This window comes from Trachinotus anak, unplaced genomic scaffold, assembly GCF_046630095.1.
Source record: "Trachinotus anak isolate AG129_WGS33_773 ecotype Australia unplaced genomic scaffold, CSIRO_AGI_Tana_v1 ptg000028l, whole genome shotgun sequence".
NCBI lineage: Eukaryota > Metazoa > Chordata > Actinopteri > Carangiformes > Carangidae > Trachinotus > Trachinotus anak.
Genome location: NW_027273879.1, coordinates 22599135 through 22620550, shown reverse-complemented (window position 1 = coordinate 22620550; position 21416 = coordinate 22599135). Strand labels below are relative to the sequence as shown.

At 43.4% G+C, this 21416-nt stretch overlaps 1 protein-coding gene across 7 annotated transcripts in view; it reads left to right on the top strand.

The window, feature by feature from the left end:
- The window catches only part of sptan1 (spectrin alpha, non-erythrocytic 1), a 36175-nt gene that overhangs the window by 11304 nt on the left and 3455 nt on the right, over positions 1-21416 (top strand). For 3 of the 7 annotated variants that reach the window (XM_071466518.1, XM_071466514.1, XM_071466515.1), the window contains exons 5-47: positions 59-339; positions 468-612; positions 717-871; positions 1758-1893; positions 1997-2098; positions 2206-2343; positions 2471-2581; positions 2712-2789; positions 2918-3073; positions 3190-3394; positions 4440-4621; positions 4722-4965; positions 5126-5248; positions 5369-5586; positions 7252-7344; positions 7498-7632; positions 8184-8332; positions 8581-8637; positions 10129-10327; positions 10580-10684; positions 10774-10806; positions 10915-10950; positions 11301-11348; positions 12548-12639; positions 13517-13661; positions 13751-13932; positions 14050-14149; positions 14246-14443; positions 14578-14724; positions 14816-14919; positions 15985-16147; positions 16476-16490; positions 17641-17772; positions 17912-18049; positions 18136-18240; positions 18432-18640; positions 18738-18858; positions 19498-19619; positions 19722-19854; positions 19946-20044; positions 20162-20321; positions 20941-21017; positions 21103-21312. In XM_071466518.1, the coding sequence (XP_071322619.1) occupies positions 59-339; positions 468-612; positions 717-871; positions 1758-1893; positions 1997-2098; positions 2206-2343; positions 2471-2581; positions 2712-2789; positions 2918-3073; positions 3190-3394; positions 4440-4621; positions 4722-4965; positions 5126-5248; positions 5369-5586; positions 7252-7344; positions 7498-7632; positions 8184-8332; positions 8581-8637; positions 10129-10327; positions 10580-10684; positions 10774-10806; positions 10915-10950; positions 11301-11348; positions 12548-12639; positions 13517-13661; positions 13751-13932; positions 14050-14149; positions 14246-14443; positions 14578-14724; positions 14816-14919; positions 15985-16147; positions 16476-16490; positions 17641-17772; positions 17912-18049; positions 18136-18240; positions 18432-18640; positions 18738-18858; positions 19498-19619; positions 19722-19854; positions 19946-20044; positions 20162-20321; positions 20941-21017; positions 21103-21312 (5781 nt within the window). The remainder of the gene's footprint in view (positions 1-58; positions 340-467; positions 613-716; positions 872-1757; positions 1894-1996; positions 2099-2205; positions 2344-2470; positions 2582-2711; positions 2790-2917; positions 3074-3189; positions 3395-4439; positions 4622-4721; positions 4966-5125; positions 5249-5368; positions 5587-7251; positions 7345-7497; positions 7633-8183; positions 8333-8580; positions 8638-10128; positions 10328-10579; positions 10685-10773; positions 10807-10914; positions 10951-11300; positions 11349-12547; positions 12640-13516; positions 13662-13750; positions 13933-14049; positions 14150-14245; positions 14444-14577; positions 14725-14815; positions 14920-15984; positions 16148-16475; positions 16491-17640; positions 17773-17911; positions 18050-18135; positions 18241-18431; positions 18641-18737; positions 18859-19497; positions 19620-19721; positions 19855-19945; positions 20045-20161; positions 20322-20940; positions 21018-21102; positions 21313-21416) is intronic. The other 4 variants (XM_071466520.1, XM_071466519.1, XM_071466516.1 and 1 more) reach the window with 4 other exon arrangements.

Sequence of the window (21416 nt, the reverse complement as noted above, 5' to 3'; positions counted from 1 at the left end):
GTAGAAAGGTTTAGTTTCAGTGGTTGCCTCAATGTTGTTCTTCCACTTCCACCTGTAGGAAGCCATGGCCACATCCGAGGAGCTGGGCCAGGACCTGGAGCATGTGGAGCTCCTGCAGAAGAAGTTTGAGGAGTTCCAGACAGACCTGGCAGCCCATGAGGAGCGTGTGAATGAAGTGAACCAGCTGGCAGCCAAGCTGATACAGGAGACCCATCCTGAGGCTGAGCTCATAGTTCGCAAGCAGGACGAGGTTAATACCGCCTGGCAGCGCCTGAAGGGTCTTGCCCAGCAGAGGCAGGGCAAGCTGTTCGGGGCTGCTGAGGTGCAGCGCTTCAACAGGTAAACATCAGACACACAGATGGACTGCTTTTACACTGGGTGTGTGTGTGTATTGTAATAATGTTTCACGTTATTACTTTGCCTCATTGATGATAGTGACAGGCTGTGTATTCTCATTCTGACACCAGGGATGTGGATGAGACCATCAGCTGGATCAAGGAGAAGGAGCAGCTGATGGCCTCTGATGACTTTGGTCGTGACCTGGCCAGTGTGCAGGCTCTGTTGCGCAAACATGAGGGTCTGGAGAGAGACCTGGCTGCTCTGGAGGACAAGGCAGGACATACGCTGCACTGCAGAATGTCAACACATTAAGAGAGCAGCCATGAAGTTAAAATATTGTTCTAATTTCTTATTTCCTTTTTCTGCTTTTTCAATAGGTCAATACACTGGGTGGAGATGCTGAGCGCCTGCAGCAGACACATCCTCAGAACGCCTCCCAGATTCACCTGAAGAAGGATGAACTCATCACTAACTGGGAGCAGATTCGCACTCTGGCTGCTGAGCGCCACGCCCGCCTGAACGACTCCTACCGGTAAAATACCAGACACTGCTCAGTAATGAACTGTCAGTGTCCTGGCTGCTGAGCCACGTCGCTGCTGCCTGGGCAATATATCACATATGCAGTCACTGTGTTTTCATGAAAGGGGCATGTTCTCTAAAGCAAGCAGCTTTCAAACCTTTAAATAGTCATGTGTAAAATGATACATGTAGCAGTACTGAGAGTCGATCGACAGAAAAGTGATCTATCTATTATTTGTAATAATTCAGGGAAAAATTCCAAACTTTCTTCAGTTGCACCTTGTCATTTATTAGGATTTGCTGGTTTTCTTTGTCTTATGTAAGAGCAAAATAAATTAATTTGGATTTTGGACTGTTATGAAGACATCACCTTGGGCATTTTTGACTTTTTCTTTAGATCAGTTAATCAAAAATAATTAGCGTAATTGATGATGAGAATGCAACAGTTTGTTGCAACCCTAGTTGCTCTTGAAGTTGATGCAGCTTGTCATGCACAAACAGTAAATCTTAGGTATCTGTGAATTGTCAAGAGAATCTGAAATTGAACTACTTCAAGATATTAGTGCCCTTACTGCTCCTGATTATTTTAACTGACCTTTTTGTCTTGTAAAAGCTTGAACCAGTGTATTCACAATATAAAAAAGCAAACGAAGAAATAACTTGTAGATAGGGATATGTTGTTTTCAGTCAGCGTATACTGTCCAGCTCGTCACTGGCTACTTCATTCTATCACATTCTGGTGTGTGTCTTAACGTAGATCTTAACACCTTTATTATTAGGAACCCTGCTATGATTGAAAATATGAAAGCATCTTTTCCAGCTCAGTGAGAGTGTACAGGGCATGTGAGGCTGCATCTGAGTGGCAAACCTGCTCACTCCTGCCCCCTTGTGTCTTTTAGGCTGCAGCGTTTCACTGCTGACTTCAGGGATCTGACCAGCTGGGTGACAGAGATGAAGGCCCTGATCAATGCTGATGAACTGGCCAATGACGTGGCTGGAGCTGAGGCTCTGCTAGACCGCCATCAGGAGCATAAGGTAAAATCTACTGTAACACAAAATTACAACATAACACAACATTCACTCCACACTTAAAAAGAAGCAATGTCATTTATAAGTGTTTTTCTGTAATGTGTTTCAGGGAGAGATCGATGCCCATGAGGACAGTTTTAGAGCCACAGATGAAGCTGGCCAGGCCTTACTCAATACAGGACACTACGCCTCTGAGGAGGTCAAGGAAAAGGTGACAGCATCCAGATTGTTCTTTCTTTCTTTCTGTGATGTTGTACTGTATCTATACCAGCATACTGCTGTGTACTTTGTTTAAAGTGGTGTGTTGTGTTTGTGTAGCTGGGCATCCTTGCTGAGGAGAAGGAGTCTCTACTGGAGCTGTGGGAGGTTCGCAGGCAGCAGTATGAGCAGTGCATGGACCTGCAGCTCTTCTACAGGGATACTGAGCAAGTTGACAACTGGATGAGTAAACAAGAGGTAAAAAGTAACAAACATGAAAACCTGCAATATCAGCAGTCCATTTATTCCTCAGGAAAGAATTATCCTGATGTGTGTGTGGTGTGGTAGATTTGATGTGCTGGTTTTTAATGTTTTCATTGCACAGGCTTTCCTCCTGAATGAAGACCTTGGTGACTCCCTGGATAGTGTAGAGGCACTGCTGAAGAAACATGAGGACTTTGAGAAGTCACTTAGTGCCCAAGAAGAGAAGATCACTGTAAGTTACTCCAGTTTGTCCACTTGTATGTTTCACAATCCACCTTCAAGTCTTGCAGTCTTGCATCTCTAGACATGTACTGTTATGAAATAGAATACACTCTTAATCTCTTTTTCTTGTATGAGTCCAGGCTCTGGATGAGTTTGCTACCAAACTGATCCAGAACAACCACTACGCCAAAGAAGATGTGGCTACTCGCAGAGATGCTGTAAGTACCACTGTCAGCTTCCTGAGTTCCCACCTCAGATAATGGCCCTGAACACTACAGCAGATCACAGAATTCCTCTCATTGTATCTTAAAAATAATACGTTTTCTCTTCCATTTCACATCTGTAGCTGCTCAGCCGCCGCAATGCCCTGCATGAGCGTGCTCAGTCTCGTCGCGCTGCCTTGGAGGACTCTTTCCACCTGCAGCAGTTCTTTAGGGATTCTGATGAGCTCAAGAGCTGGATCAATGAGAAGATGAAGACTGCCACTGATGAAGCCTACAAGGTAATTTATAAAAACATCTGGGGTGCATTTTGAAATGTTTTTGTACATTCCAGTGTTATGCTACCCTTTTCTTTTTGTCCTCTCATCCAACCTTTCTGCCTCTGCTTTCTAAACAGGATCCCTCCAACCTCCAGGGAAAGGTGCAGAAACACCAGGCTTTCGAAGCTGAGCTGTCAGCGAACCAAAGCCGCATCGATGCTCTGCAGAAGTCTGGCCAGGAGCTGCTGGATGGAAAGCATTACGCCTCCACTGAGGTGGCTGGCCGCATGGAAGAGGTCAGCTCCCAGTGGAAGAAACTGCTGGAGGCCACTGAGCTCAAAGGTACTGGCTTGAGGAAAGTGTGGGTTGAAGATACTATAACTGCTACTGTATATGGATTTAAGATATACATATATACATGTATAGACTGTTTTTAATATCATCAGATGTGAAAATTTAAGTCTAACATAGCTTTAATAGTGTATGTCAGTGAAGGGTCAACAAAAGACATTCTGTTAGTAACTTGATTTAATCTGGTAATCTCATTAAGACCAGCCAACCACAACATACCTTACAACAACAAACCATCTAACCAACTAACAAATGACAAATAGAACCCATAAAATCAGTTACAAAAGAGTTTAAAAAAAAAAAAACCCACAATGCTTTTAAGTTTTCAAGGGGAATTTAAGAATCTAGTTTAAGGGCAGTTCTTTCCATTTAAAGTAATACATGGAACAACTTCTACCAGCATCAGTGTATATATGAAGTTTCTAAGAATAAGTGGTTATTGGATCATTTTAATGTAAGATTTAAATGAGAAAGAAGATGCTGGTATGTCAGAGCAAAAGTGGAGCTTTATAGATGAAAGACTTCCTGTTGATAAGGAAGTCTTTTTGTGATGCAGGGCAGTGATGTGAAGGGAATTTGTCATTAGACATAAACATAATGCATTGAAATGCTGAAGTGGTGTTGAGGCTGCATGGCTGCACTCAGTGTCTCTGTAAACAAATTCAAGAGTTGACTGAACAACACTGTTGCTGTAAATGACAGACAGAATTTCCCTCTTTAATTATCAAGCAAAGTTTTGAATCTCAATAGAAATGACAAGTTCTTTTTAAAACAAGTCTATGATTCAGAAGTGATATTGAAGCAGACTGAGGATGAGTCAAGGCCTTGGTTGAAGAGGAACATATAAAGTTGTCATCAACATAAAATGGATACTGAAGTACTGTTTAAGAAGAATAATGTTATTTACATATGATTTAAGTAATAATGGACCGCGACTCGGGCACTGATGACAAGAGGGTTGGTTTCAGCACCATCATTTTCCACAACAGTCTGAGGTGTTCTGATTTTAAACTTGTTTTCTACTGTTTCATTTCAGGCATCAAGCTGCGTGAGGCCAACCAGCAGCAGCAGTTCAACAGGAACGTAGAAGACATCGAGCTGTGGCTGTATGAAGTTGAGGGCCACCTGGCTTCAGACGACTATGGAAAAGACCTGACAAGTGTCCAGAACCTACAGAAGAAACACGCACTACTGGAGGCAGACGTGGCTGCTCACCAGGTACTCATCACCAGGCATTCATCATGAGGGCATAGCTGATAACATGTTTTTTTGTGTTTATGTATAATGTAATTTAAATGTTTAAATTCTTTTCTCCCAGGATCGTATTGATGGCATAACAATTCAGGCTCGTCAATTCCAAGAGGCTGGACACTTTGATGCTGACAACATCCGCAAGAAGCAGGAAGCTTTGGTTGTTCGTTATGAAGCTCTGCGTGAGCCCATGGCTGCACGCAAGCAGAAACTGTCCGACTCTCTCAGGCTCCAGCAGCTGTTCAGAGATGTGGAGGATGAAGAGACTTGGATCCGTGAGAAAGAGCCCATTGCTGCCTCTACTAACCGAGGTAAAACTTTATGGAAACAGCACCCAGGCCACTATATTATACAGTACTGTAGTTTCCTATAAAAGGTTGGTTTACATCAATAATTAGTGAACTTGAATGATGCTACAGTTCCTCACATATTTCAGATGATTAATGAAGTTCCACTTGGTGTTTTTCTCAGGCAAAGACCTTATTGGTGTCCAGAACTTACTGAAGAAGCACCAGGCCCTGCAGGCTGAGATCACTGGTCATGAACCTCGTATTAAGGCTGTCACCCAGAAAGGAGAGGCCATGATCGAGGAAGGTAATTCATCTAAAATCTAAGACTGTCTTGGTATCGTCTTTGAGATAACTGAGCTTTTTAAGCAAGTGAAACATTGTCCCAACATTGAAAATGCTGATCACTCATGTCTGGGTTACCCAGGGCACTTTGCTGGTGAGGATGTGAAAGCGAAGCTGGCTGAACTACATGGACGCTGGGACACACTGAAGGCTAAAGCCTCCCAGAGGAGACAGGACCTGGAGGACTCTCTGCAGGCCCAGCAGTACTTTGCTGATGCCAACGAGGCAGAGTCCTGGATGAGGGAGAAAGAGCCCATCGTGGGGAGCACTGACTACGGCAAAGATGAGGACTCCGCTGAGGTAAATGAAGGGAAGAGATGTGGGCCAGATATTCACTTCATTAAAAAAATCAATTCAACATTCAAACAGTCTCATTTCTTAAAAAACACATTTTCACTTGTTTCTGTTCCACATCATCTTCAGCTTTAATGTTTTATTCTAATTAATTGATTTGCTTCATTTTGTTGAACAAGGAGGGCCACACGAATATCTGTGACTGACTTACTGATTGATCGAGTTATACAGTGGTTCAGCTGTCAGCCGAACTGATAGCTTCCATTAAATTCAATTTGACAGAGCAGTGTTTCAGTCTAATGAAGACCTTCATCAGGTGCTGTCAAGTAAACAAAGCAGAACAAGCAGTAATTATAGATCTAAATACACCTGATGAGTCAGTCTTCATCTTCTCCAGGAGACAAAGTCTGCTGATACTTGCAAGAAAAATATAGAGTCACTGTAGAAACAGTATTGTACAAGAACATGTCACATCTGCTAAGTGAATACACAATACAATACATCAATCACATTCATTATCCAAAAGGGAAGTAGTTTGTTAAATAAAAACAGCTGCATGCTGCAACAGTAAGGGTCCGTTCAGCCTGAGAACATCAGGACCCACTGGTGCAGAACTGTGAAGAGAGGAGCAAAAATACAGATGACTTCAGAGATTAAAATGATGAACGACTTTGACTCTGGGCCGTGCTGCTTTCAATTTCATCACAAAAACATAAACTTGATTATTACAGCGCCACCTTGAGGACACTGTCACTTTATGTACCTGAGTAGTGAGAGGAAGTTCCCACCCATCTGCCAGTTTCCCGGTTTTTGATGTGGAAACACTTTTAGAAATACAAAGAACATTATAACAGGGTTAAAATAACCTTCGACTTGTTGAGGCAATGACATCACATGTGACATCACATTTAAAACTGGTGTATTTTTGTCTGTTTAACCTTAAAACACAACAGTAAAAATGCCCTGAATTTTTTTATTGTTAATTATTATTTATGACTTTTATTGATATTTTAATTTACTGACTTTGAATCCAACACTGAACAAAAACAAAATTGTTATGCATTCAATACAAACTACAGCTGGATGGTGTCTATCACTGTGGACTCGCTGTTGACTGATCTGAACCATTTGATATTTAATTAATTGATTTTGCACATTTGGAAAAATATAGAGTGACAGACTTCTGATAGACCACGGGTTTGAGTGCAAATCTCAGTCACAATTCAGTGGATGTGTTAAAAATGCATGGAAGGTGAAATGTGTAGAAATTTAGATTTGTTGTTACAAACCACACCCACATGTTGCAAACTGAAATTCGTACGAATCTATGCAGCCGATTACAAGATGTAAACCTCACAATCCTAAAGTTTCTCGGGGAGAAAGACTTAAAGACTTCTTGCCAAAAGAAACACATGACAGTGATGTCAGTGATGTCACAGAACTTACTAACACACAATATGTGCACCTGGTTTTTAGAGTACATGGAGAAGTTCAAGATTACCTGGAAAGAAACATGAATGATTTCAGTCCTGCAGCTGTACTTCAGCCCCCCTAGCAAAAATTAATATGACAACCACAAACACATGTTTTCACCTGCCAAAACAAAACTTGAGCATTTTCAAGGGAAAATGAGCCTGAAAAAAAAACTTTTTCACACTTGGTCTTCCACAGGCTCTGCTGAAGAAGCACGAGGCTCTGATGTCTGACCTGAGTGCCTACGGCAGCAGCATCCAGGCCCTGAAGGAGCAGGCCCAGTCCTGCAGGGTAAAACCCAGTCCTCCTTTACACTCAAGCATTCACAAGTTTTCCTGTGCAGTAGAGTAGTAGTACTTAGTTTGTCCTAATTTTCATAGTAATGAAATGTTCTTTAGATTTTAGGAGACATGTATCAGTGATAGAACTTGTTTCATTGAACAGCAACAAGTGGCACCAACTGATGATGAGACCGGGAAGGAGCTGGTCCTGGCCCTGTACGACTACCAGGAGAAGAGCCCCCGTGAAGTCACCATGAAGAAAGGGGACATCCTCACTCTGCTCAACAGCACCAACAAGGTAGAAATGAAACCAGCTCAGTGTCCAACAGACTGTGTGACTGACTGCACCATGAACTCAAACTGTCCAGATTCAGTAAACATGTACATAAGAGACATGCTGAATGATACTCAAGTTGAATTGTTAACAGTCTGGTCTTAATGATTTGACCACTCAGGTCTTTACATCTGACTACAAGAACCAGCTGTTCACTTATCATCTAATGAATCCCAGACCTCAACATGTGCTTTTGATACAAGATAATCAATGTTACTTGTTCATCAGTGAGTGAACATGATGTTTTGATCTCCTAAAACATCTGGTCACTGTAATTTAACAAACATCACTCAGACAGGGGGAAATGCCTCTATTTGGTACTGTTTTCAGTGGTGGATTAATTTAGTGCATCAGAAGACTGTAAAATATCAATAGAAATATCATGTAGTTCTGTAACATGAAACGGTGTTTCAAGCACTTTGCCTGAATTGAATATTAACGTAATGAAAGTGATTTACATCAGGAAGTATCTCATCACCATCACTTGTTAATGTTCCTCTTCTCCTTGCTCCCAGGACTGGTGGAAGGTGGAGGTGAATGATCGCCAGGGCTTTGTTCCTGCTGCTTATGTGAAGAAGCTGGACCCCACCCAGTCCTCTTCCAGGGAAAACCTGCTGGATGAACACGGCAGCATTGCACTGCGCCAAGACCAGATTGAGAACCAGTAAGAAACCCATATCACAACCTCTATCACGATGTAGTTTACTAATTCATTTCTCCTTTCCTACAAGATTGAACTATTTCTCTTCTGCTTTTTAACCTCTCTTTGCTTCCATCAGATAATGTTTTTTGCTCAGGTGTTAACGCTAATGATCTTGCCCCTGGCCTCTCTCTGTCTCTCCTTGCTGTCTTCTCGCTATAACACCTTAATCTTGCCTTGCTGTGTGTTCACGCTGCTTTGCCACTGAGCAGGCTTGTCACCAAGGAGGCCTGCAGCGTTTCTGTGCGCATGAAGCAGGTGGAAGAGCTGTGAGTAGGAACCAGCGTCCCTCTGCGTGTTCTTGTGATCATAATGCCACTAAATATCATCAGCAGTTTTACATCCCTCCCCTCCCCCACACCCTTAAAACTTGCAAACCCTCCTGCTGTTACACTGTGTCTACGTCATCCTCTTCTTCTATTCATCACAGGGATAGAAGTACCTGTGCTGCACACCATTTACACCCTCCTCATCCCAGGCTTGTCTGTGGATGTTCACTTCTGATTTTCTTTTGTCACTGTTTCAAACCATGATCTTCATCAGCAGTTATGTTCTGACCACATCAGGCTTTAAATGAGTTTTTTTTAGTGGTTACCTCAAGCCCAAATCACAAGGTCCCAGTCAGAGAAATTAGCTTTGATAATTAATCAATAATTCAACTGGTCTGAAATTCAGCTGATCCCAGTGCCTCCAAAAACCATGACAGAAATCCGCTGGGTTGTAGATTAACCTGGGACAATGTGTTCAATGTATAGATGGACATACAGATAAACCTGTATGTGATAAGCCTTTGCTAACGAGGTAGTTTTTATATGTAACTGATCAAAGTAGGTCTTATGTGTGCATAAGATAAAAGATTCTATGTGACAAGAGGCAGCTGTCTGTATGATCAGGGGTCCGCTGTCGTCCTGGCTGATTGTCAGATCTGATATTCACCATTTTTACAGGTATCTGAATCATTATTTTTTTAACCAATTGCTAATAACAGATTCATTTAAAAATGCACTACTTTGACCCTGCAGAAACACTGAAGGTTGCTGTGCACACATACCGTCACAGACTGGAGATCGATTGATCAAGTGACTGATTGTTGCAGAGCTTCAGGAGTCATTTTGAAACTTTGATTTTGAGACCAGACAAATCAAGTGAAAACTAGCAATAAACACAAATCCATTAAAGAGTAGGTAATATTACTTTAATAGAGTTGCTATAACTTCAGTCTTTCAAATATGTATTTTGGGAAAAATGTAAATTGATAACAAAACCACAATACAAAACCAATATTGAAGCAGTACAATAACCACTGATGCAAGCTGTGCAGCCCAGTCAGAATTTATTTGAGCAGCTGGTGTGCTGCCATGTGGTGTATGGGCTAAAGTGGCATCTCCTTTACTTTACTAGAAGTAATAAGTTAAACTTGTTTCTTTTAATGTTAAGTTCATCTAATGGGTCAAGTTTAATGAGATCTGGCTGGAGAACAGAAAATGTAGTGCTTGGTCGTTATCAAATTTTGAGTTGCTGCACTTGGTCAAAATGCTCAAATTAGGAAAGGCATTAGAGTTACATAGGAAGTCAGAAAAACACAAAGAGGCACCAGAAAACATACACACACACTTGCGTACACACAGTTCTGTGTAGGTGTGTTTAGTTCCACATTTCTTAGATTAGACCTGTTAAAGCTGCAGAAACCCTGCATACAGCAGCCACTGACTTTCCAATGGTTTTCTAACGAAAGGCTTTCTGTTGTCTCTTTTTTCAAGGTATGGGACTCTGTTGGAGCTGGGAGAGAAACGCAAGGACATGTTAGAGAAGAGCTGCAAAAAGTTCATGTTATTCCGCGAAGCCAACGAGCTCCAGCAGTGGATCAACGAGAAGGAGAGCGCCCTCACTAACGAGGAGGTCGGCTCGGACCTGGAGCAGGTCGAGGTCCTTCAGAAGAAGTTTGACGACTTCCAGAAGGTGAAGTGTGATATCACAACCTGGGTTTCTCCATGTCCATAAAATTCACCAAAGTTCTCTCCTAAAGTAACTAATGGAACAGGACCTGGTTTCACTTTGGCTTTCTTTTGGTCCATGTAATGTAAATGATAACTTGATGAACTCTTGAGTTCTACAACTCACACCAGTATTTCTGATTGTTTCTATTTAGTCAGCATCTTAGCTTCTGTGGTCTCAAGGAAAAAGTGTGTGATGTTGTTTTGTTTGGTGCAGGACCTGAAGGCCAATGAGTCTCGTCTGAGGGACATCAACAAGGTGGCGTCTGAGCTGGAGTCTGAAGGCCTCATGGCTGAGGAGGCCCCCATGGTTCAGGCTCAGGCAAGTTCTCCGTACCTCTGTCAGCTGTGTGAGCTGTCCTCCATGTTTTACATGTAAATTAATGGAGATTGGGTTTTTTCCATTTGCAGCAACAAGAGATGCTTGGTGCAGCTCCCGGCAAGGTTGTAGTCATTTCTGTCAATCACACACATTTTACTTGATAATTAAGAACCACTTAAGATAACAGTGAAATATTTGCTCACCAGAGACATGCTTTATTTCTTCAACAGGATGAAGCTGATTCCAAGACTGCGTCTCCATGGAAGGTAAGACGATCTTTGACGAAATATTCAGATCCTGTAACTGTGCATGACTTTGATACTGGTGCATCTGTTCTGGAATATACTGCACTCATGCCCAATAAGACATTGCATTGTCATGGTGCTTAATGTTAACATGTGTAAAGATTAGTCAATCTTTGAGTATCTGGTTTGATTAATCATGATTCAGTGTGTGGGGCTGGTTCTGCTGGACCATGGTTGCAGTGCTGGTTTTAAGTCTTGGTTTGGTCTTAGATGATGATCAAGACAAACTCTGGGAGTTTCCATAACACTCTTGACTGGTGTGGTGTTTTTCTGTTTTTTCTCTTCTTTCTGCCATGTTTATTCACCTGTAGAATATACGCTTGGCTGTTCAAACGACGGCTAACTTTAATACTATCAAGGTAAGATGAACTAGTCCACCCTGACCTCATCATGACTCCGCCTGCATCTCTGTCCTGCATTGTGATCAGAGAAATAACCCCATCATCACAGTTTCTTTTTGATCTCTCTCTTCCTGTCCTCTGAAACCCATCTCCAGTGTCGACAGTGTTTAGTTTGGTTCCACCCTGTTTCCCGTTCGTGTGTTAACTGTGGTATGAACTGCTGACATACCACTCCAGTTATGTCTTCAGCATCTCTGTGTAGATGTTGACTCTTTACTCTGATTTCCTTTATCATGTGTGTGTGATGTTCAGGGCTGGATTAAAAAAACAAAACAAAAGAAACATAGATTTTCCGATTAATCATAATTTTTATTTGAATGCTTCAGAATCAATTCTTAAAATCCAGAGATTGATCTTTGCATTTGCACTTTTTCTCAGTAAACATGCTAATCTGTGCTAAATGTTCTGTGTGCAGTGGTTTAAGATTTTTCTTTTAAAACATGCAGAATGACGACGCCTTGTAAGTGCTGCAGGTTGCTCAACTGTTTTGCAGATACAGACCTAAAAACAATAGAGATGTTGTGTTTTTATTGTTTGGCAAGGAAAAGAAATTCTTGGTCCTGTTTCATACCTGTGAAACATATTTACAACAAGCCTCTAATGGACAAACAGTGTTGCTCACTTGTTGAACAGAGTAGAAATTGAAGTTCCCAGGATAAATTCTGAGAAGAGCTTCACACAATGTCACACAGTCATTAAGAGTAAAACGGAAATGATCGATTCTGGACTCAAATCCAAATCAAAGTGAATCAGGAGATCAGTGCTGATATCCAGCCCTGTAATGTTCATCCAGTTCTGTGCATCCCACCCTCATCATCCATCTGCCTATTTGTTTGTCCATCACTGTCTGTGCACATCAACCACACATCAGCACAAACCATGAGAATGAGTGCACATTATAGTTATATTCTTATATTTAAGTTAAATGTTTAATTTAACTTTTCTCACCTGATCTCAAGGTTTATCTGACAGAGCTGTTTTATGCTAATATTTAGCACATCTATAATCCTCACACATGACTGAATCACACAATGAGTTCTTCTTTAATTAAGGTTGCATGTTGTACTCTTTTCACACCAGAACGAGAAGAAACGAGTAGAAGGACCAGACTGTGAAAAATGAGGAGTGTTGTTTCATGTTTATTGTTTTGTGTGCAGGAGCTGAATAATCGCTGGCGGTCACTGCAGCAGCTCGCCGAAGAAAGGAGCAACATGCTGGGCAGTGCCCATGAGGTGCAGCGGTTCCACAGGTACCAACCACCTGTAGCATCTGTGACATCACCGGCAGGGTTTTGGAAGCTCCACTTTGTGTTGAATATTCGCTGTTATCCGTCACAGCTACTGGAGCCATACAGTTCAAATTCAGGCCAGAAGGGTAGAGCCTGGCTGATGCCCAAACTTTCTTCTTGTATAACATCTTTTGTATAGAGCAGACTCCAGATTATAACGCAGTTCGCCATTGAGGATTTAACATGTGTGAAAAAAATCTGTCAGGATTTGGGAGAAGTTAAAGGAAGCCTGTGTTACTTCTCTTGAATAGCAGCCGCTGTGGCCACAGGTGGAAGTTCCCTGGTTCCAAACCTCTCAGTCACTGCTCATACCTGCAGTTTGTTCAGTGATTCAGGCAAACCTGCTCAGTGGCAGCATTCAGAAAGGGGACGTCATCCTCATACAGAGCTATTAGCTAGATCCACAAAAAATGGCGTCTGGTAAATACGGTGACAGGTGTGGATGAGACTGATGCAGCTGCACAGGAAGAACAACTCGTAAATCAATCTTATATAAATAAAGATATATTTGTGTCAAATGAAAATGACGTAGCAGGTCAGATACACTTGCTACTAATTGGTTACAGCAAAAACAAACCATATTTACCTCCTCCCAACAAGAAGTCAGCCAGTCTCAGTGATTTGATTCCCTGCCCAGAGACCTTCGTTTCATACCCCTTTCTCTCTCTGCCAACTATTATCTTCAACGAAAAAAAGAGCTAACATGACCACGATGTGACGCTGAATGAATGAAGAACAAGTAGAGAAGAGTCATAAACACTGAAGGAAACAGACCTCTGTACATCACATTGTTCTTCCAGATGTTTGATTACATACTGTTGTGTTTGTGCCTCCACAGGGATGCTGATGAAACTAAAGAGTGGATTGAGGAGAAGAACCAGGCCCTCAACACTGACAACTACGGTCACGATTTGGCCAGTGTTCAGGCTCTGCAGCGCAAACATGAAGGCTTTGAGAGAGACCTGGCAGCTCTGGGTGATAAGGTCAGTCTCTCATAAAGCTTTTCCGCTGACTGTAAGATTTTACCTGAGTTTCTTCTGAGAGCTGGACTCATGTCTTGTGTTGCACCCAGGTGAACTCTCTCGGTGAGACGGCAGAGCGTCTCATCCAGTCCCACCCAGAGGCAGTGGATGACATCCAGGAGAAATGCACCGAGCTGAATACGGCCTGGAGCAGCCTGGTAGGACGTGCTGACCAGCGCAAAGACAAGCTAGGCAACTCCCATGACCTACAGCGCTTCCTGTCTGACTTCAGGTGAGGAGGATCCCACCGGGTCAGAGCTGATGTTCGAGAGAAGAACTAGATTTAACACGAGATGTGTTTACATATGTGTGGTATTGTTTGGCTCCAGCTCTCTTTATCTGTACACAGAGATCTGATGTCCTGGATTAATGGCATCCGAGGACTTGTGTCCTCAGAGGAGCTGGCCAAAGATGTGACTGGAGCTGAGGCCCTTCTGGAAAGACACCAGGTACTGAGTTCCTCCCATCTGTTTCTGTGCAGACCTGAGTGCAGGTCACTGCCCATCCCACACTGCCAACCTATGCTTCCTTTTCCATGTGTCCAGGAACACCGCACTGAGATCGACGCTCGTGCTGGAACCTTCCAGGCCTTTGAACAGTTTGGTCAGCAGCTGTTGGCTCGGGGCCACTATGCTAGTGCTGAGATTCAGCAGAAACTGGAGGCTCTGGACCGTGAGCGTGCTGACCTGGAGAAGGCCTGGGTGCAGCGTCGCATGATGCTGGACCAGTGCCTGGAGCTCCAGGTAAGGAAGCGCTGTCTGATGCTGACTGACTGACTGTCTGTGTCCCTTCTCTGACTGACTGTTGTCTGTGTCCCTCGTCTGACTGACTGTCTGTGTCCCTCCTCTGACTGACTGTTGTCTGTGTCCCTCACCAGCTCTTCAACAGGGACTGTGAACAGGCTGAGAACTGGATGGCGGCTCGTGAAGCCTTCTTAGCCAGTGATGACAAGGGCGACTCGTTGGACAGTGTGGAAGCCCTGATCAAGAAACATGAAGACTTTGACAAAGCCATTAATGTGCAGGTCGGTGAGACATTACACTGCTGAGTGACAGTTTGAAAAACTGATCAGTAGTTGTGTTCTATAAACGATTGAATGTTGTCCTGTCGTACAGGAGGAGAAAATCGCTGCTCTGCAGTCCTTTGCTGATCAGCTTATTGGAGCCGATCATTATGCCAAACCTGAGATCTTCAACCGACGCAATGAAGTCCTTGACAGGTAGGAAACATCTGGATTTCTTCATGGATCAATGGAACTCTCTAACATGCATCTTCAGTTGTTCTGTTCAGGCAGAAGTGCCACACTGACTCCACTCCATAGATTCAGGACACTGTCAGTGATGACAGGATGAAGAAGAAGTTATTCATAGAAATGAAAAAATCCTGCAAATCACAACTTGTGTTTTTTTTGTGTTTTCCAATAATGAGATACTACATCAGTTCCTCAGTTCGCAGCCTTCAGTCTGTTTGTCAGTTTTACTCAAACGTACTGAGGGCTTGTACAGACATTTTTGGACTCACTCTGAAAACTAAAGCTGGGTTAAGACTACAGGAGATTTGGCCTGATACATCTGCCTGACAATCAGAGGAGAAATCTGGTCCTGGACCTTGGTTGTTACTGATGTTCGACCCAAATTACATTTTACATTACATCAGATCCAGTCTCAAACCTCCTGATAATATCACACACCTTTGCTGTTTAGGATTTTAATGTTTATAATTGTGAATATGTCAGTCTGGGAGCAGCTGATGATGTTGCTCAGCAACAGTCAACATTCTAGCCCTTCAGGCTAACATCAGCCAGCATACTACTGTTGACAGATATTAAAGCAATTAAAATCTCACCTCCAGTTCTCACTGAAGAACAGACGACCTGTGACAACCACTTCCCGATGAGGTGGAGCACTGCTCCCTGATTTCAAGCTCAGGCACAGTAATCTTTATAATATCCTGCAGTGTGTGAACATGTTTGAGATTAAGGAGAAGATAATCTGTTAAGTTTCTCCTTATGTGTGTGATGCAACCTGATGTCAGAATCAGTGAGGATTTGAAAACTCCTGTAGTCTGAGTCCAGACTAAGAGTGAGCCTCTCACTAAGATATTTCCCAGGTGATGCAGAATCACTGAAGCTTGAATTTCATAGCAGCTGGCACACATGTATTATCCTTAGCTTCTGACACACAATCACACACACACACACGTGTTTCCTCCTGTGTGATAAAATGTAAACCACTGAACTTTTTTGTTGAGTTTATCTTAAAACTTGAAATGTCGGTGTTTGAAGGTGGCGCCGGCTGAAGGCCCAGATGATTGAAAAACGTTCAAAGCTGGGTGAATCTCAGACCCTGCAGCAGTTCAGCAGGGATGTGGACGAGATCGAGGCTTGGATCAGTGAGAAGCTGCAGACTGCGACTGATGAGTCCTACAAGGACCCTACTAACATCCAGGTACACAGGTCCAACTCACAGACACACAGCCAGTCTGACAGGAGGACATAGAATAACTGTGGTGTAGTGAAGAGGAAAGACAGCACATGCTTCTGTGTCTAAGAAACATTCAAAGAAAATGATAGAAGAAGAAGCTCAGGGAGCACATTCACAGCTGGTACCTGATTCAAGTTCAGGTGTTTAATCAAGTGACCTTAGCCTCATTAAAATTGCTAATGTGTTTTGTCTTGTTGTATTGACGCTACTTTTTTCTAACTGTGTGAAATCCCTCTCTTTGTCCTGTCTGAAGTGAGACTGAACTTCTCTCCCACTGTCTTATTTTTTTTAGCTGTCCAAGCTGCTGGTAAGTTTGAGTAGTGTGTCAGCTGACTAACAACCGAGCAGGTTCTCCTCCATGTGTCCATGTCTCTGCTATGTGTGTAGACACGACATAGAACAAGCACTCTGTCCATCTTGAGTTTGTCCCTCATCAGCACTGTTGAGTGCCAGCTTCTTTTCACCTGGGTTTTAATTTTGATAACTAAAAAATGTGGCTTAATTCTGTTCATATTTGTATTTTATGACATGTTTGTTTTGTTATCAAAAGCTGCTAGTTTTTGGGTGTGGCTTCTTTTTATTAGAAATCAGTGAGGAGGATGGTCTTTAAACTTGCGTCAGATGTTTGAGTTAAAATGAATCAAATTCAAACTTGAAATGATTAATTTTAAGATGAACTAATCCTGAATTATGAGAGACCTGATCTGTGTTTCATGTGTGGAGACCCTGCTGAAGTGTAGGACGGTAGAAATGTAAAGCGACTTTAAAGTGACTCCTCCTCTTGTAGGTTTTCTCAGAGTCAGCTCTGCTGTAGTCATTTTTTTGTTCTTCACCTGTTTGTCCTGTGTGTGTATCAATGTCCCACATTGTCTGTTATAGTTGCCATCCTGTGTTGAAGTAATTTTGTTCTTTTCCACCTTCCTGTTTGTCAGTTACAAACAATAATTGATAGTTGATGTCAGCGTCAGCTTCATGAAGCTTTAGACAAAAGAACTTTAATTTCAGGTCTTGTGCTGAGTGTAAGTATGAAAACATTGCTAGCTGCTAATGTTAAATGACCTGCACTACAGTTTTAGAAGACCTCCAGTTTTCAGGTTCTAGTGAAATTGATGAGGTTCAGGTCTGGAGACTGGTCTTCATCATCTGGTTCTGGTCTTCTAATGTGGCTAATTGTGTTGCTGTAGGATGCAGCCCGGACCAGCCAGTCTGTCTCCCTGTGTTACTTATCTGTCTCTCTCCACTCTGACAGCAGTATACAGGCCTACTTCCTGCAGCATTGTCATTGTGATGCATCATAGGGTGTAATAACACCGCTCACTTGAGCTGCTGATATTTCAATAAAAACTGTAAAACTGGGGGTGATGTAAAACTGTAGTGTATCAGTTCAGAACATTTACACCATAAATCAGGAGCTTGTCCACCTCCAGGTTCTCATGCTGTGTCCCTGTCCCCTCCAGAGTAAGCATCAGAAACATCAGGCGTTTGAGGCTGAGCTGCATGCCAACGCAGACAGGATCCGTGGAGTCATCGACACTGGCAACGCCTTGATCCAGAGAGGAGCATGTGCGGGCAGCGAAGACGCAGTCAAGGTATGTTCAACCTGTCTGTGAACGCTGGTTTATTATTTCATATATGTTACATTACCTTCTGTAAAATGTGACTGAACACCAGACTGAGGTTCACAGGCAGGAAAGGACTTTGTTCAAACATGACCTGTCTGCTCCTCAGGTGCGCCTCAATGCTCTGGATGAACAGTGGCAGTTCCTGGTCAACAAATCTGCAGAGAAGAGCCAGAAACTCAAAGAGGCCAACAAGCAGCAGAACTTCAACACGGGCATTAAAGACTTTGACTTCTGGCTGTCTGAGGTGAGAGTCTGCGTGACGGATGGAAGCACTGAGATCATCTCCTGTGTGTAGGTGTGTCACCGTCTGTGTATGTTGTTGGTTCTCAGGTGGAAGCCCTTCTCGCCTCTGAAGATTATGGTAAAGATCTGGCCTCAGTCAACAACCTGCTGAAGAAACACCAGCTGCTGGAGGCTGATATTTCTGCCCATGAGGTATTTATTACCACAGGTGTCCCTGCATGTGGGTCAGCTGCACCACGGGTAACATGCAGAACATTTGTCTGCGTGACAGAACTCCTATTTAGAGAATTTGTAATGTGTAGTAGAAGTAAGACAAGAAAGTAGATTCACATTATCCAGAGTTACAGTGGGATCCTCAGACCACCTCTGTCCCCACCCTGCAGGATCGTCTGAAGGATCTGAACGGCCAGGCCGACAGCCTGATGGCCAGCAACGCCTTTGACACCTCGCAGGTGAAAGACAAGCGTGACGCTGTCAACGGCCGCTTTGCCAAGATCAAGAGCATGGCCGCTGGCCGTCGGGCCAAACTTAATGAGTCCCACCGGCTGCACCAGTTCTTCAGGGACCTGGATGATGAAGAGTCTTGGATCAAGTAAGAGAGTTCATGGTATCTAGATGAATATCAGTAGTGGAAATGAGTCAAGCACAATGCACAACTATCCACATTTTTGCTCCAACCCCCCACACAGAGAAAAGAAGTTGCTTGTGAGTTCAGAGGACTACGGACGTGATTTGACAGGTGTGCAGAATCTGAGGAAGAAACACAAGAGACTGGAGGCCGAGCTGGGAGCCCATGAGCCGGCTATCCAGGTAAGGGAGTGATCTGTTGCTCTCAATTATTCAGTGTGAAGCAGGTTCTGTGCCTTTCTGTCTGACCCCCAAATCCTTCTGACCTCAACATTGACTCATTCCAAAAGAGACCTCAGCTGAATCACGAGAGGTTGTAGTTCACTGGACCTTCCCTTATGAATTGAACAGAGATGATGTCGTCCCATGAGTCACATTTAAAGTGACACACTATGATTGTCTTTTCCTTGACCTTGTGACATTTTCCATGAGGTCAAAGAAAAGTGGTTAGGAAAGAGGATTTTTTGACTCTTTGACTGCAGCTCTGGTGTAAGGATGTTAGCTGGTTAGCTGTTAGCTTAGCATAAAGATTGCAAGCAGGAGGGAAACAGCTCCTTCCAGAGTTACAGAATACATCTACCAGTGTTTCTGAACTTAGGAAAGAGTAAGGCTAGCTCTTTCCCCCTGCTCAAAGTCTTGATGCTAAGCTAGGCTAACTGCCTCCTGACTCCAGCTCTGCATTTTATAGAAGACATGACAGTGGTTAAGTCTTGTCTCACCCTCACAGGAAAATGATGAACTATCAGTGATGAATATCTCAGTATCAGTAAAGTAACATGATTGTGGGATGCAGTGATTAGATGTGTGTGTGTGTGTTCCCAGTCGGTGCTTGACACTGGGAAGAAGCTGTCTGATGACAACACCATCGGCCAGGAGGAGATCCAGCAGAGGCTCGCCCAGTTTGTCGACCACTGGAAGGAACTCAAAGACTTATCTGGAGCGAGGTAAGCCTGGTTCTGAAGTCCTGAGGAACTCAGTTTGCCGCACAGCTGCAGCCTAAAGACACAAATGGTGTGTGACTGTGTGATGTGTGTGTTTGCCCCCAGGGGACAGAGGCTGGAGGAGTCGCTGGAGTACCAGCAGTTTGTGGCGAATGTGGAAGAGGAAGAAGCTTGGATTAATGAGAAGTTGAATCTAGTGGGGAGTGAGGACTACGGAGACACACTGGCTGCTGTGCAGGTGCAGTTCGCTGGCAGACAGAATGAGATCTGTGATTTAATATTAACCGTTGTGATGAGTTTTACTGAGTGTCAAGGAAACTTTTCTACAGGGTTTGCTGAAGAAGCACGAAGCATTTGAGACGGACTTCACTGTGCACAGGGACAGAGTCAACGATGTGTGCACTAATGGAGAGGAGCTGATCAAGAAGGTGCTGACTGTACTGGGAGAAATCCACTTTTTCAAAGCACTGAGATAATCATCTGTGTGAGTTGTGTAGTATGACAACAGCAGCTGAGGTGTAAGATCTTTGTTGTGTTTCCAACAGAACAATCATCATGTGGACAACATCAGCGCCAAGATGTCGGCTCTGCGAGGAAAAGTGTCAGAGCTTGAGAGGGCGGCGGCTCAGAGGAAGGCCAAGCTGGATGAAAACTCTGCCTTCTTGCAGTTCAACTGGAAGGCAGACGTGGTGGAGTCCTGGATCGGTATGAACACATTAAGTCTGTGTCTTCCATTACTAGAAGACTGTCTCAGTCCAAAGCAAGTGACCTCTATTGTTTTTACCAAGCACAGGAAGTACCAGGTATTTTTCCGTAACTAGAAAAGCTTCACTATCATGTTCAAAGGTCTGCAGTCCTGTGCTTCCTTACGCACTCAAGGTTCCTGAAAGTCTCACAAACGGTTCATTCATTCTGTTACAACATGAATCACTCATAAGCAGACTGAATTTTCCTGAGACCTTTGACAAGTTTGCTTATTATGCATCATCACACATGTTTGTTAAAATAGATGTAATCATGTGACCACTTGCACACTGTTCTCAGCGGTCATATGGCTGGCATCTGCTTAAAACAGTGATGACGTGTTCTCAGTGGAAATGGTCAGTTTGTTGTCAGTCTGTTTCTTTTTTTTTACTTCAGTTTGAATGTGTAAACAGAAGTCTTACAGTGTGATTATTAATGTTTCCCAATGCTTCTAGTCTTTATGCTAAGCTAGGCTAACCACGTCCTGACTCACACTGTCTGGGAAGCCAGACCAGGTGTAGCTGTACTCAGTGCAGACTGGTTTGATCAGTTGAGAACCTATGATGTGGTTTTTGTTAAGGTGAGAAAGAAAACAGCCTAAAGACTGATGACTACGGCCGAGACCTATCATCTGTGCAGACTCTGCTCACCAAGCAGGTACTCCTCCTCTCACACACTGCTATACGTCTCCTCTGCACCATCTCACTCTCTCCACTGACAACGTGTCTGTGTCTGTCTGCAGGAGACGTTTGATGCTGGTCTGCAGGCCTTCCAGCAGGAGGGCATCACAAACATCACAGCTCTGAAGGACCAGCTGCTCGCCACCAAGCACGTCCAATCAAAAGCCATCGAAGCTCGCCATGCTGCTTTGATGAAACGCTGGAACCAGCTGCTGTCCAACTCAGCCGCTCGCAAGAAGAAGCTTCTGGAGGCTCAGGAGCACTTCAGAAAGGTAAAGAGGCCTGAGGACAGTCATGGTATCTGTGGTCTCTGAGTCTTTTTGTCCAAAAATATGTGAAGTCCAGAGTCAAAGCTGAAGTGGAAGATGAAGCATCG